Here is a 15,057-nt window from a genome sequence, read left to right on the forward strand (position 1 = left end):
CTTATATATGACTGATGTAAAGAATATACGGTCTGGTAGGTGTTAGTTTGTCAGGTAGCTCTCCTGTTATTGCTGGGTAAGTTGCAGGGTGTAAAGGTATGTTTACGCGATTCCAACCTCCAGGTTCCGGATGAGCAGTTCTTCCACACGGACTACCGGCCACTGATCCGTGATGCTCAGCAGCATGTGCTGGACGAACAGACCCAGTGTGCTCCCCACCTGATGCCACCACCCTTCTTGGTGGACATTGATGGCAACCCGTACCCACCTGCGCTGCAGCGGCTCGTGCCTGGACGGGAGCACTGCCTCGATTCGCAGCTCGTCCCTTACGTGGCTGTGCTTGCTAATGGTGAGGAGCCCTTCCCTGCCTCTTGCCTTACTTGCTAGATGCACTTGGTTACCGAAGGTGACGTGGCACAGAAAATGTGGACACGCACGAAAAAGACATATACAAGTACTTGTGGACGCCTTCCTGCCGGTGGCAATGGAACCTAGAATGCGAGTTAACATTTTTTGCGGCTTTAAAATACATCTATCAGATAACCCACATTCTGTAGCTTGTATTCATACCCAATTATCTGTGTTTTGAAAGCCAAGGCTCCCGGGCATGACAGATCACTGGGTGTGCTACTGGTCTCTTTAGGTGAAGCAGAGATCTTGGAGCCTGTGCGTCCTGTGGAGGATGAGGAAGCTGAGGAACGGCCTGCCATCGATGAAATGATTGAGCAGCTGCAGCATGAGCAGGATCACATGCTAGCAGCTGAAGGGCAGTCCCCACCACGATCGGCACAGCCCCGCCTGAATTTGGGTAGGTGCTTCACTGCTGCTTTGGCTCAAGCAGGCTTATCATACTTCACAAGTAGAATGATCAGAATGATTCATGTGTACAACAGCTTGAAGTACATGTCCTTTTGGCAGGCTGGCATGCAAATAGACACAAGGACGGAAAGACCGTTACAAAGTGCCACATCTAATGTAATGCGTTTGTCAATGTCTTGTCTTGCCATCATTGTGTCTATTTATGTAATGGCTGACCATGGCAACTCATCCAGTTGGTCATTTTATCATGTATCTTTTGTTCTGCTCAACTCCTGCAAAAATTTATGACTAACAAAAGCACTGTGCACAACCGAGAGCTTAAACTTTCAGCCTGTCTGCCATGCAGGCCATGCAGGCCATTCTCCAGGAGGCCACCACAGCAGAGTTGGAATGCGACGCACCGGTGATGTTGAAGGCGTACGGCAATCTTCGGGCCATTGGCAGTCACGGGATGCAGAGCAGCCTGGTCCGTCTTCCGAATCTGGGTCTGGTAGCACTAGCGGCAGCAGTGCCAGCAACGCAGCTGTGCCCTCCCGACTCGCTCGCTGCTTCCTTGGGACTGCCGCAAAGTCAGCGCTGGTAGCCAACTCGTTGCACCGTGCCGCCACGATGGCTGATGCTGAGCTAGCCTTGTACCATGCAGAGAGTCAACGACGCCGGCAGAGTCTGGAGGTCAAAGTGGTGAGCCATTCCTGCCGTTGTATTGAGTGTCAGAGGCAGACGTGTATGCTAATTGCGAGCCCAAGGTTGTGTGGCTCTTGCCACATCAATCGGCACCTAAAGGTTAAAACCCAAAGCAGAAAAATACAAAACCGCCCACAGGCAATGCCACAATTCTTTATCTCCAGACTGACCCTTCACAAAACTCTGCGTATCCTGCAATCCAAATACTAATCCAACGCCATGCACTTCTAAATCAGAACCTCACCCCGGAGATGCCAGGTGGCATGGTGCCTGGGTAAAGTCCACGCCAAATGCGATCACGGAGAAATCATGTTCCTTATTTTTCGTCCTAACCCTGCAACCCTTTCTTTCCACGCTGCGAGTTTCCTTCTGCCGGCATCCCCCCCCCCCCCCCTTTCAATTTTGGTGGTGCAGCTTACCCTCGAGAGCCCGCCGTAGCGCCCGAAAAGGAAGTGAACTTCTTTAGATTTTTCTCGTACCAAATTTCAAACCCTACTTGGACATATCGAAAGCAGAGTGCAACTTTAGCTTATTTAAAAAAAAGAAAATCGCCAATATGATGTGGCTTTCTGCTCCCCAGAGGTCACTGGCAGTACTTCATCATCGATGCTAGGAGCTGGCACCTAAAGCTCAGTGAATGCACTCTTATAATATATACATGACCAACTATGGTCCTGTAGAGTTTTGTCAAAGAATAGCTATGCTGTAGTTTCCTTGTGCACTTTCTCTGGCTGACGATGATAGTGCATGTAACTGAGAGCCATCTTCTGTCAAGAAAATTAATGCTCTCCACAATGGTGCCAATGCAACAGACAATCAAAACGACACACAGACAGTTGCGCAGCTATAAGCGAGTGAACCAGTGAGCCATACTCCTTTGCCTACCTCCTTGCCTACCTCTCCTCGATTTGGTTTCTTGTGATGGTAACGGTCATTGTCTGCATTCTCGCCATATAGAAGCTGTGGCTATTGGGGATGTGATCACTTTTATCATGTTGAATGTCACTCAACACTTGACCCATCGGCTTATACAGCCAACAGTGTTTCTGGCATCGTGCTGAGCTCTCCTTTTTCCCACGGTGTCAGGAACGTTTTTGGTTGCTTACTTCGACCCCTTCGGTACCGAAAACACAGTTTGTACCTTGAAAGTGTTTGTTGTATCTGGGCATGACTGGTATTCATGTTTTTTTTTTCTTTACAGGTGTGTGAAAACCTGCTGCTAAACAAACGCCGTGTCAATAACAGTCGTGCCAGATCCACCGCCAAGAAGAAGCCCTCTGGTGTCCAAACGCGCTCCTCGCGAGCAGTTCCCAGTTCAAGGTTAGCCAGAGATGACTTCGAGGTAAGCGTAGATTAGCTCTTTGTATTGGGGTCTAGCCATTTTGTGTTACTTGGTGGTTTTCAGCTCCATTCACCAATCCAATCACCTTCCTTGCAGCACAGTGTCACCCATTCATATTTAGTTTGGTCAGTCATTGTTAGCACAGTTTAATATCTAATTTTGCTTGAATTTTTGGACCTTCAACCTCAACCAGTTTAGTAGCACTGCAAAACAAAGGTAGCACGACTCTACCGAACATACCCTGTTGTGCCAACTAATGTTGTTCTGATTATTTGTGCACTTGGCTCACTCTCGGTTTAAATTTGTTTGGTATTGTGGTATTGCAGCTCATAATGCAACACTGTCAGGTCATGCTGGACTCGAAAAATACATTGTGGTTATGATAGCCACTCCTTCACCTTAACAGAATGTAATGATGTTGCCATCCGCTATTGTAGCCTTCAATAACTTCAATGAACTCGACAGTATAACTCACTTCACCTCTTCCGAGGCTGAAGCCATTCTTTTGATATGTAAGAAAAATAAGAAATACTATATAATCAGTAACAGAGTATGAAGTGACTTGCAGCAGTTTATTTTGTCTTGCTTTTTGCATGATGCAGTATTGTATTGAATTGATTTGTGAGTGAGAAGGAATGTGGTGTTGGAGCAAAGTGCTTGTGAATTCTTGTGGCTAAAGTACTTCTGGTTGATTGCTTGAAATTAACCAGTGTTTTAATATGAAGTGCCTATCTACACTTTGTTCTCACTGATAAAGCTTGCTTCAATGAAGTGTTGTACCCTATAACAGGCTTAGTGGTGCCACTTTTCATCCTTTGTATCAAGGGAGGTTAGATAACACAACATAAAAAAATGAGCGTGTCAGAACTTTCTGGGTAAATTTTGCTTTATGCTGGTACGTTGCCAAAGGAAACTTATAGCAGTGAGCAATGGAACAAAGAACATATCCTTTCATTCTCTTTGACTTGACGCCAAAAAGTGCAGATCTGACAAAAACCTTTTTTTGTGTAGGATCCCGATGACATCAGCTTGAGTTCCACTACAGACACCGGTGCAGTCTTTTCTGAAAGCTCTGAAGGCAGTCAAAGGTGAATATAGGTCTTTGTCACAATTGAATGTTCACCATTCTTAGCAACGAAGTTCACCATTCTTAGCTTTATTTCTTGCTTTTTTGTTTATTTAATAGTTGCAGTGACTCTGACTACTCAGACTGGGTTGAAGAACCGAAGTCTCGCAAGGCTGCCTCTAAGAGTAGTCCTAAGAAGCAGCGGCGAATCATCCAGCGACCTGAGGAAGATGACGATGATGAAGAGCATGAAGGGAGGGTTAAGGAAGAAGCAGAATCTATTGTTGAGGATGACTCTGATGAAGACGATGTCGTGGTGGACGACGAGATTTCAGATGATGACGATGACAGTGCTGAAACTATCCGCCCGGTGAGACATAAAGCAGCAGCAGTGGACAGTGATGAAGACTACGTTGAGGTGACAGCTCGCGCACGGAAAAAAAAGCACCTTGTTCGCAAAAAGCAACGCAAGAAAAAGCCTCCCATAAAATCGTCCTCAACAACCCCAACACCTTCTTCATCCGGAGCCGGTAGCAGCAGGCAACCTCCAGTGAGTGTTATTCAAAAACAGCACTGTCAGCTGACATTAATAGACACCTTTTGATAATTCATAAGTGTGCTTCCCTGCAATTCATATTTGCCAAACTATGGGCATCACCGGTCATTGTTCATGGGAAAGTGAAGTGCTGGCTGCCCATGGTTTCTACATGGTTTCATCACGACAACCACATCTACATATTCATATTTTAACACAAGAAAACTGTGCTTGGGCATGCACTTGGCAAAAATTACTGCTCCGCCATTAGTTGAGCAATCTGCCTCGCAGGAAGGAAAGCTAGCTTTACAGTTATGGAAAGGGTCATTTACATTCATCTTCGGAAGCATGTTAATACCCATGTGCATCACACGGGCATGCCAGAGGAGTGCATAGAAGTCATAATGGAAAGCAAGCAGAGGCATTTCAACAACCGTAATTTGTGGTCAGAATGAAAACAAAATAAGATCATATTGATTCACACTGACCAGAGCCCACTTGGCTTAAAAGAAGAACATGTGCCACTATTATTCGTGGTTTAGCAAAGCCACTTGACAATCTTGTGGAGCTGGAGAAAGCTGACCTGAACAGTCTTAATTCTTCGTTCTTCACCTCAGTGATCCCCCGTTAGTTCGTCCTGGTGCTTGGAAAAGCAGCACAGTAGCACTAAAAAAAAAAAGAAGAAAGGGCCCTTTTTTAATATAAGCTGTTGTGTGTTGATTTGCACTGCCAAAAAGGCAAGTCTTTTTACTAGATTTGAGGAAGTAGAAGAAATGCTGGATCATTTAGTATGTTGGCATTAGCCAGGTTTTTTTTTTTTTTTTAATACTTTTTAAGAAATCTGGTATAGTGCATGTTTGCCTGTAACTGAAGCCCAGCTATCCTACTAAGTCAAAGATGTTGAAACTGAAAGTGTACTTTAACTTCAAGTAAATGGTGAAAGGAATCGACCAAATAGGATGTTGGCCATGCATGTGAAAAAGAAAAGGGTGTTAGCAAACAGTGAGCAACCGGTCAAGGTGGCACAAATGCCCGTGTCAATGCAGGCTTGGTTTTAAAGCAATAGTTCTCTGTGGCTCTTTCTCCCACTTTGAGTTTGTATGCACATAGCTTTGTCTGGCTGTTTATGTGACGTTGAGGGTGACCTTGACGCATGCAAATATAGTTGCATAAAAAAATTGTTTCCGATAGTTGGTTACAAACCCTGTTCCCCCAGCTCAAGAAGCCCCATGCTCTAACCATTAAGCCACAGACACATGCCAAGGCAAAATAAAACACCTTTATGAATTTTCCTCGTGCAAGCCAGTGCTTTAAGACACTTGGCAAATTAGGCACATTACATAGCAATAATTTACTTATGAAAAATGAGCAAGCACATTTTTTAGCTGATGATGAAGACAATGAAGACGTCATGTCTCATAGTCATATCATGGCTTTGGCACGTAAAACTTCAGAATTCAATTCGACAATGAAGATAAAAGTTACGGGATGCATTTGGCACGGAAATTTGCTCTGTGTCTCTCATCACACTGTGGGACGTTTCTTCAAGGTAAAGTATGTTGTGTATTGTAATTCAACATGTTTCAAAAGTGCTGAATCAAAGTTCGGCTTTCTCTGCCTTGTACACTGTGGTTACTGAGAGACACATCCGTCAATGAAATCTGCAGCACCTCTCTTGTCATAATGTGCCATTTTGCCTTGCTGGCTGATGAAAGCCTTGTGTGCGCAGATTCCCACATTGCATGAGATCGCCATTATCTTTATTATTTTTCAATGGAGCAGTTAATGATGCCAAATAGTCTGCATGAGTTTACTTTCACGCATCTTTCATGTGGATGCTAACTTTGGTCTTTTTTGCAACACTTCATGGCAATGTTATTGTTGTGAATCAAGAGGATGCTTTAGTTGAAACCGTCTGTTTTCAAACATGGGAAATGCAGGATTTAACCAGTTTGAGTGAAGTTTGCTGCAATTAAAAAAAGAAAGTCTAGTTGTTGTAACTTTTGCCAGTAGATCTTTATTTAGGTCCATTAAGCTTGAACTACATGCCACGCATGTGATCGGCATGGCTTAGCTAATGAGGGCAAAGCTAGTAGGTGGCAAAAACAGTAGCAGTAACCATTGGCAGAGCGATGACAGCATGCTAAAACACCTTGTTAATTTCTTTGGAAGGCACTTCTCTGATACCTCGTTGCATTTCTTTTCCTCCCCAAGAAGCAGAACCAGAGACAGGTGCCACAGGTTCAAGTGAATGAGGAAGCCAGGACGCCACCTCGGAGCAGTCGCAGCAAGAAATCAAAAAAGAGCTCCAAGCGTGCGTCTGAGAAAATTCTGCGACACCCGGAGTGGCTGATGGACATGGTGCCACGCAAGACACCTTACTTCCCACAGATTGGCGACGAGGTGGTATACTTCCACCAGGGACACCAGTCGTACGTGCAGGCTGTGAAACGCTGCCGAATATACCACATCCGGGACCAATCCCAGCCCTGGATGCGACACCGGCTCAGGGTGAGTGATCGTTTGCTAGATTTTGGCAAGATCTTTGCTAAAGCAGCGTTAAAGGCCAACTGAAACAAAACTTTTGTATTTAATGTTAAGCTATCTTGGCAAAGCTGCAGGGCTGGTAATTGTCTCATTTTCTTATTAACAGGCCATAAATGGCACTTCAACAGATGTTGCACGCACCTGGTCGTTAGTGGATATGATGCGATTCTTCCCATCACATGGCCTCAGATTTTTTGCGCGTTGCGAGCACCATCTAATTTGGAACTAGACTCTTTATGTGGTCCAAAATTTCATTGAAGTTAGCCTTTATGTGTTTCCGAAACCCTACAACCTTCTATAAAACATTGCACTTGAAAGATACTTGCAAAATGCATTATGAATAGGGTCCTTTGTTTTCGGGTAAAACCCGATAATACCAAATTTTTGCACCCAGAACGAAATGTATGAAAATCTGGTTAGACCTGACCTTTCCCCGAAGTTTTCCCTTTCGTAAAGGATAATGAATGCAGTTGTTACAAAACTAATGAATGCTGCCTACCTTTGGTGAGCATGTGGTCAAGATATATCATGTTTTTAACATATTAAATATAGTATATACCTTGTTTTCACTTAAAACTCCAGCGAAAACGGTCTCATAATATATATATATATTAAGCGCCTACAAATGCCATGTCTACATGAATATGACATTGGCGCATTGCATCACACGTTCAGCATGTCTCATATATTTCAATGAAGGTAGTGTGCTAGAAAGTTAAATGCAGCACTTACATTGCTCTGCATTTCGAATGGTAGCTATGACGTCAGGATGCTTACCTAACTATTCATCGCATACAAAGAAGGGTAATTCCATTAATTTTGTTGCAAGAGCGTATATTGTGAACCAGTGTCACAACAGACAAGAATGAAAGGTCTGGCAGGTCTAGGATGGACATACAAATGCTCTTAATGCATATGATGATGTACTACGTCAACAAGGTCTTGCAAGATGAAGAAAAGCATCACACCTCCTGTGAAGCATGCCCTATGCTCAACCTTTAGTACTTTTTTTTTGTTAGAAAAAAGTGCAGAGAACAAAGTAAGAAATAGCCAAACCCATTTCTATTTGTTGTATTTGTTTTGTTTTTTATGTATTAATAATGCCTGACAATAAGGTTTAGTGGATGTGAATTCAACAAGTGATCTGCAAGCACCTCTCTTTGTCATTAAATTTTGTGTGAGTGAATACGCATCTGTGTCCAAAAAGGGAATATTACACGTGTTATGATTTGTAAATTTTGCCGGAAAATCTCGGACTCTGGGCTACCAGACAAAAAAAAATTTCTCTCTGGTTTTTCTTTCTAAACATAACACCCAATTTTACCCCCCCCCCCCCCCCCCCCCCCGATTTTCAAACAACATAAAAACCCAGAAACGAAGGAGCCTAATTATGAAACACATTGCTTGTGCAATGTGTAGGAGTTTCAAGACAGAGATTTAAGACAGAAGTAGTTTCTTCGTATTGTGCGTTGCAAGGAATGTTAGCTTTAAAAGAATGTGAGGGCTAATTGCAGATGCGCCATCACCGAAATTCTCTCATAAATGCTGTGTTGGCATGTTTATGTGTGTGCAGGAGCAGGAACTCTTACGTGTGCTGGACGTGAAGTTTGAGCTGTGTCCACCTGTGCACCTGTGCTGCCTGCGTGTAGTGCCCATCGAACCTCACCGGAGTCAGATGGATGGCGAGCCCTTTGACATTCGCTACCATGACATGCCGGACGTCATTGACTTCATTGTTCTGCGTCAAACTTATGACACAGCTATGCGCCGAAACTGGAAGCCTCGTAGGTTGCTGTCTTGCATTTTCCTCTCTTCCTCCTTGTAGGCAGTAGGTAGGCACTGCACTTTTCAAATGAAAAATAAATTCTGGGGTCTTACGTGCCAAAACCACGATGTGATTATGATGTACACTGTAGTGGGGAACTCAGGATTAATTTTGACCTCCTGGGGTTCTGTAACGTGTCCTGAATGCACGCACACAGCGTTTTGGCATTTCAGCCCCATTGAAATGCAGCCAACCACAGCCGGGCTTTGATTCCGCACCTTTGGGCTTCGCAGTGCAATGCCATAGCCACTATGCCACCATGGCAGGTGTACTGCACTTTTTGAGGACACCCTTTCAAAGGAGATTAATCTCAACAGTGGTGAATGGTTTGGGCAGCTTACCAAACAGGTGGTCGTGTTGCCAAATCAATTTTTGTTCAGTACCCTCGTTAATGAGAAAAATTTGATAATTTGAACTCATCCTTTGGTCCCGCCAAATGTATGCGCTATTTATTGGCATCAAAGTTTCTTTAATTCAGACATATTTGGCTGCGCACCAGTTAATTTTGGCTGAACCTATGAGCACACCAAGTGCAGAGCATTGCTAATATGCAGTGAAAAAGATAAGCAGGGCCGACACTTCCTACTAAAATGAAGCTGCGTTGCCATAGTAGTCACTGGTAATAACAACTATATTTTGACACTGCATTGGCTGCATGTCTTCAAAGCTGCATGGTCACCATCCATGGTCTTGATGGTAGTGACCACAGAATCATCAGTCGCTGTTGTGGCGAGTACTGATTTCGTTTTGATTCAGCGCAAGGTATATGATGTCACAAACACCGCAGGAACTGAAAAGGATGAAAAGCGATTCTACTGTGGCTTGTGCACTGACATCAAACCTGCGAGTGACATCATGATGGATGATTAGTTGCTGGCCAGCTCATTGGTGTAGAGCTCATCCGGTAGTGAAAAGCATGTCTTCTTAGATTGAGGACACACGTATCGCACTGCAAAAGAAAATGCAATGCCCTTGTGACTGAGCAGCTATCATTAAGAAAGATCAGAGCTTGCATGCTGATTTTGTGCAGCACAGAGGCGAGGGCATTTAATTTCGTTAATAGATAACGATACCTTGACGTAGTAAGCATTTGTTTACGTTTTCTGGTCTCTTCAATAAGTCACCAATTCAGACAGTTTTAACAGCCCTGTTAGGCAGCTTACAGAAATGCAGAAAAGGTCAGTTAATTTTGTATTGTTGCACCATGCAGACAGGTTAAAGTGGTCGCATCATAGCTTGCACAAATATTTTATTTGTGCCCCTTCTGATGAATGTGTGAGAAACTTGAATGTGACCAGAAGTCCACATGATGCGCAGATGACCGGTTTCGGAGCATCATCGATGATGCTTGGTGGATGGGGACCATCGAGAGCCAGGCACCACTGCAGCGCGAGTTTCCTGACTCCATGTTTCAGTGCTTCATTGTCACTTGGGACAACGGGGAGACAGAGCGCATGAGCCCATGGGACTTTGAGCCTATTGACTGCAATCGTAAGAAACTGTCGCATGCCCTGCTGTCTCTTCTGTTTGCTCCTCTCTGGTCACCCATAGTCTAGTCAACAATGCAAAGACGCAGTGCAACAATGCAACGACTAGCCCCCAACCTTAACTCTTCAACTGTCAGTTGATAGCAGGGGATGTATTCTGTGACAATTGCTTTCGACAATAATATAGCCTTGGCCATGCCTTTGCCGTCAGCGCATGCTAGTTGGCTGTTTTACGAAAAATCTGATGAGCGATTGGCTGGTTGATCACTATATCATCCGATTTTGCTCATCCTACCAATCAGTGCATGCTTGATGGGGATAGTATTGCTGAGGCGACACTGTCGCCGAAAATGATAACCACAGAATACATCCCCAGTACTCATCTCTGAGCATATGTGGGAAGCTTTTCTTGTACTCGGCACTTTCTTACAATCCATTTAGCCTATATCTCCAATACTGGAGCCTTATGAGCGTAATCTAACTAATGTTAGTTGTTTTTGTACATATTTAGTTTGGTTTCAACATGCAGGCTCATTTGGAGCACATTGCTTTCAAGATTGGTCACCTTTGCAGCTGGCCATCATATGATTGCACTGTTGCACGTGAGAATATGACATCTTGACAGAAAAACATGAAAATAAAAAGATTACGAGTGGTAACAAAATACAGTAAACTTCTGTTGATTTGACCTCGACCGAAGGTCCCGGCTGGCGTCCATGCATTTCTATAGACTCAAACTTCCGTTATTTTGATCTCGAGATTGGCTTTTGCCAAATAATTCGAACTTTACTGGTCAGCTTCACCGCAATATACGTATGCGGTGTATGCATACATAGTTTATTGCGGTCAAGCACATCAAGAATGGAAAGGGCCCACTGTACAGGATATAGTACGCATTTCTTAATTATAAAGGCATGCACGTGCTGTGTCCGGTCACAGTAAGGGCACTTAGATGCCTGATAAGAATACTGGCAGCCATTCAAAGCTGTTTCTGACGTTGCTGTGGAGATTCGAGCCCTTGTTTTGCCCGCCATGCCTCTTGCATATCTGAGACCGTTAACGGGGCCTAGTGCGCATTCCTTAATTATATGTGCGCACATGCGCCGTGCACCAAGAAGCTGTGAAAAACATGTGTGTTTTGGGAAAGTTAGCGAAAAGGAAGGTGGCAAGAGTAAGGTAAAAAAACTCGCTATTCAGGGAGACGTTTAAAGCCAACAATATAGCCGGAGGAGTGACCCCTTCTTTCTGCGTGGTGTTACGGCGAAGCAAACTCTAAAGGCTAATATTGCCAAATGAATCTGCGATTTTTCCGCTGTTTCTTTAAATAGACCAGTTTCGTTGGTACCATCAGGATCGAATTAACACAAGTCGACTGTACTTGCAAATTGTTGGAGGACAAGAATGTAATCCATCAGGCCATAACTAGATTTTACAGTAGATATGTGTAAGATGCACAGCCTTAGTAATGTGCCAGAAGTGTCCACTATTGCATCAAATACAGTCGAACCCACATATAACGATACCAGTTTTAACAATATATCGGTTATAACAATAAGAAGCTGCTGCACCATCTACTTTTGTATGTTTTCCATGGTGAAATAACCTGCTTACTACAACGCCCTGATGCCGCATTATCGGTTATAATGACGAAGTCTGGCTGCTAGGTGTCCGAGCCGAAAGGTAGTAAAATGCGAAATCCTTGAAAAGAAAAAAAAAAAACGAGAAATTTGAGCCGCTGCACTATGGGCTGCTGCTCCAACAGCCGCCGCGCACTTATTTTCCAGCCATCGCCTCGCGGCTCTCTCCTGTCGCCCTTCCACTCCTCTGAACACAAATGGCCCATGCGCCCATAACTCTTCCTCACCCTCCGAAACACGAATGGGCCGCGCCAACTGCGCAGCAAGCAGATTGCTCGCATGTTGCTGGCTGGCTCCTGATTCAGTGCAGTTCTGCGAACAGCTTAATCGCTCGCATACGTTTTTGTTGGTTGTGTCGAACTCGTTCCTGGCCACACGGTTTCTCAACTTCGCTTGACTCACTGCCGAAACGGAAGATAGCTGATCCGCCCACTGTTCATCGGCAATGCACGACATTGCCGGTGAAAAGAAAGCGCAAGGCTATAGATTTGGAAACTAAGTGCTTCTAACCAATGAGACGATCGTCACGAACATGCTTGCATCGGATAGCGACGGCAACAACGGCAGCGATACCCGCCGTGGCTGCTCAGTGGCTATGGTGTTAGGCTACTGGGCACAAGGTTGCGGGATCGAATCCCGACCACGGCGGCCGCATTTCGATGGGGGCGAAATGCGAAAACACCCGTGTACTTAGATTTAGGTGCACGTTAAAGAACCCCAGGTGGTCGAAATTTCCGGAGTCCTCCACTACGGCGTGCCTCATAATCAGAAAGTGGTTTTGGCACGTAAAACCCCCATAATTTAATTTTTTTTTTTTAATGGCAGCGATGACGAGGTAGGGCAGGCTGCCTAAACGTTGGCCTCACAGGAGGCCTGGCAGATGATTCAGTCCCTCTAGGGCTTCGTTCTCACGAGGAACCTTCCGCTGCACTACGTGGAGTGCTTGGATGCCTTGAAGAAGGATGTCGGCAAGCTTCGTGTAGAGCATGCGTGGCTGACAGACGTAGGCTTTTCTCGTGCAAGCCAGTGAGAAGCACTTGGTGAGATGCTTGTGGCAATCTCTCCTCAGCGTTTCTTCTGGATTTCTCAAGCTGACAGGCTGCCACGGCAGCCTTCTCGCAATTTTTAAGAGGCCCATTTTAGGGCCACCAAAGTGATGCCTCAGTGGTGCTCGCATATCTCTTGCCACCCATGACACCTCTTTGCAGTCGTTATAGCCGTGCCATTCTTTACCGCTGACAGCCGCGGCTTTTTAAACGCGATCGGAGCGCCCAGGAAGCAGTTAAACGAGTGAACACAATCAGCAGCCGGGTGGAGGAAGGTGGTGGAGAGGAGCACCGGCCTCCCTGCCTATATAGTTTTCTCATATCAGCTCTGCGATCCCCCTATTTTGATTTTTTCATGCAACCTGGTTATAACAATTATCGGTTATAGCAATGGAATTTTCGTGGCACTTGAATATTGTTATAAGTGGGTTCGACTGTACTACAGTAAAACTTTGTTAATACAGATTTCACGGGATTAAAAAAAATATGTGAATTAGCCGCATGTCAAATTATAAGATGTTTTAAAACAAATGTTCATCCATGTGGCTTTGTTTAATTAAAAGATCCAGATCTTCACGGCTTCCTTCGCAGTGAATCAGTGGCGCAAGACATGCCTCTTCATATGAGTAGACAAGCTTTTCATCAGTGCACATGAATCCCTATTCTTTTGTCGGCAGTAAGTCTGCAACATATTGTCCATCGCGATATAGCCAGAATCGCCTTTCATTCTTGGCGACCTTCACTGTGTTTGTGACCTTGCGTGCTCGTTGCACTGAATCAAAACAAAACCACTGTTCACCGAAGCTACTGCAGATAAATATGGTTTTTCAATGTGATTACGGATGGCAACCACACAGTTTTGAAGATGAGCAGCAGGCGCAGTTTCGTGAAAAGGCCAAAGCGGGCTTCATGTCATTCTTGTACGGTTCGTGCTCGTGATTATGGTAGTGCGGACTCTGCCACTTTGTTTTTGTTGGACTCTGGTGCCACTTTTGCTATGTTGTGGCACTTGGCGCTATTCGAAGGTCGTTTGAATTAACTGGCATGCAACCAAATACATCAGAATTAACCAGAACTTGAAGCCATTAAATAATGCATAGACTTGCAAGGACTAGAGGGCTAGTTTGAATGTTTTTATTTTTTGAATTGTCAAGGGTCAAGTTAACAAAAATTTACTGTATTACGAATTCAAGGTGCAGACATTTCTCAAGTATGAGCCAACACTTGTTTTGCACCATGGTGTCAGGTTGTGCTAAAAACATAAAAAGTTACACTACTTGGTTGCATTCTGCATTTCAGAAGCCACATTCAGCAAAGGCTGAACCTCATGTGTCCCGGCATTCTCATGGTGTCAGAATTTCTATTAAGAAAGCTCGCATAGACAGTGGCACCAGAATCTCTTCTAGGTGGTATCGTAAGAGAACATGGTTTTCAAAAGAAGCCAGTGAGTGCAAATCCTGTCTGGAGGCCTTTTTGAAAGCAGTGTGTGGGTATTGCAGGCATGCCTGACCAGGTGGGCGGTGCAGTGCCAGTCACGTTTGACGAGCGTCGCAGCCTGGTTTACCGACCCAAGGCCAATGAGTGGCCCCGGTGTGGCCGAGATACGTGCTGCATCCGGCTAGTCACAGGTGTGAGCAGGATTATGGAGCTGTCTATAGCAGAGCCATTTGCTGCACCAGTCGACCTCAACGCCTACCCCATGTACACACGCGTTGTGGCTTACCCCATCGACCTGTCCACCATCAGGGCGCGGCTAGAAAACCGGTTCTACAGGTACAGTCACCCCTTTTCACCATTTTCCCAATTGCTTACTATCAGCCATTCAACAGGTACAGCACAAACTGTGTGGGGTTCAGTGTGTTACTAAGGCGGTGTGCGCTTAGTGCTGTGGCATATTGCACATTGGCGGTCACACTTCCTTTGCAGAGCTTTGGGCAAATGGGACACGAGTCTAATCAGCACTTCTTTCTGTTTGCTTTTGTCACATGGCAAGTCTACGCTCTCAGCTTCGTTATGTGTACCATCTCCACCAATATCATCAACAACCGATTTTCTGGACACCTGATTTT

General features: G+C 44.8%; 2 protein-coding genes across 2 annotated transcripts in view; one reads left to right on the plus strand and one right to left on the minus strand.

The window, feature by feature from the left end:
• The window catches only part of RpL24 (ribosomal protein L24), a 493,457-nt gene that overhangs the window by 333,544 nt on the left and 144,856 nt on the right, over nucleotides 1–15,057 (minus strand). The window lies entirely within an intron of this gene.
• The window catches only part of BRWD3 (bromodomain and WD repeat-containing protein), a 78,308-nt gene that overhangs the window by 42,242 nt on the left and 21,009 nt on the right, over nucleotides 1–15,057 (plus strand). Inside the window, exons 16-25 of the mRNA XM_055065968.2 lie at nucleotides 124–349; nucleotides 644–808; nucleotides 1,166–1,500; nucleotides 2,705–2,845; nucleotides 3,857–3,933; nucleotides 4,032–4,461; nucleotides 6,661–6,957; nucleotides 8,567–8,777; nucleotides 10,136–10,309; nucleotides 14,488–14,761. Coding sequence (XP_054921943.1) covers nucleotides 124–349; nucleotides 644–808; nucleotides 1,166–1,500; nucleotides 2,705–2,845; nucleotides 3,857–3,933; nucleotides 4,032–4,461; nucleotides 6,661–6,957; nucleotides 8,567–8,777; nucleotides 10,136–10,309; nucleotides 14,488–14,761 — 2,330 coding nt within the window. The remainder of the gene's footprint in view (nucleotides 1–123; nucleotides 350–643; nucleotides 809–1,165; nucleotides 1,501–2,704; nucleotides 2,846–3,856; nucleotides 3,934–4,031; nucleotides 4,462–6,660; nucleotides 6,958–8,566; nucleotides 8,778–10,135; nucleotides 10,310–14,487; nucleotides 14,762–15,057) is intronic.

Source organism: Dermacentor andersoni, chromosome 6, assembly GCF_023375885.2.
Source record: "Dermacentor andersoni chromosome 6, qqDerAnde1_hic_scaffold, whole genome shotgun sequence".
Lineage (NCBI taxonomy): Eukaryota > Metazoa > Arthropoda > Arachnida > Ixodida > Ixodidae > Dermacentor > Dermacentor andersoni.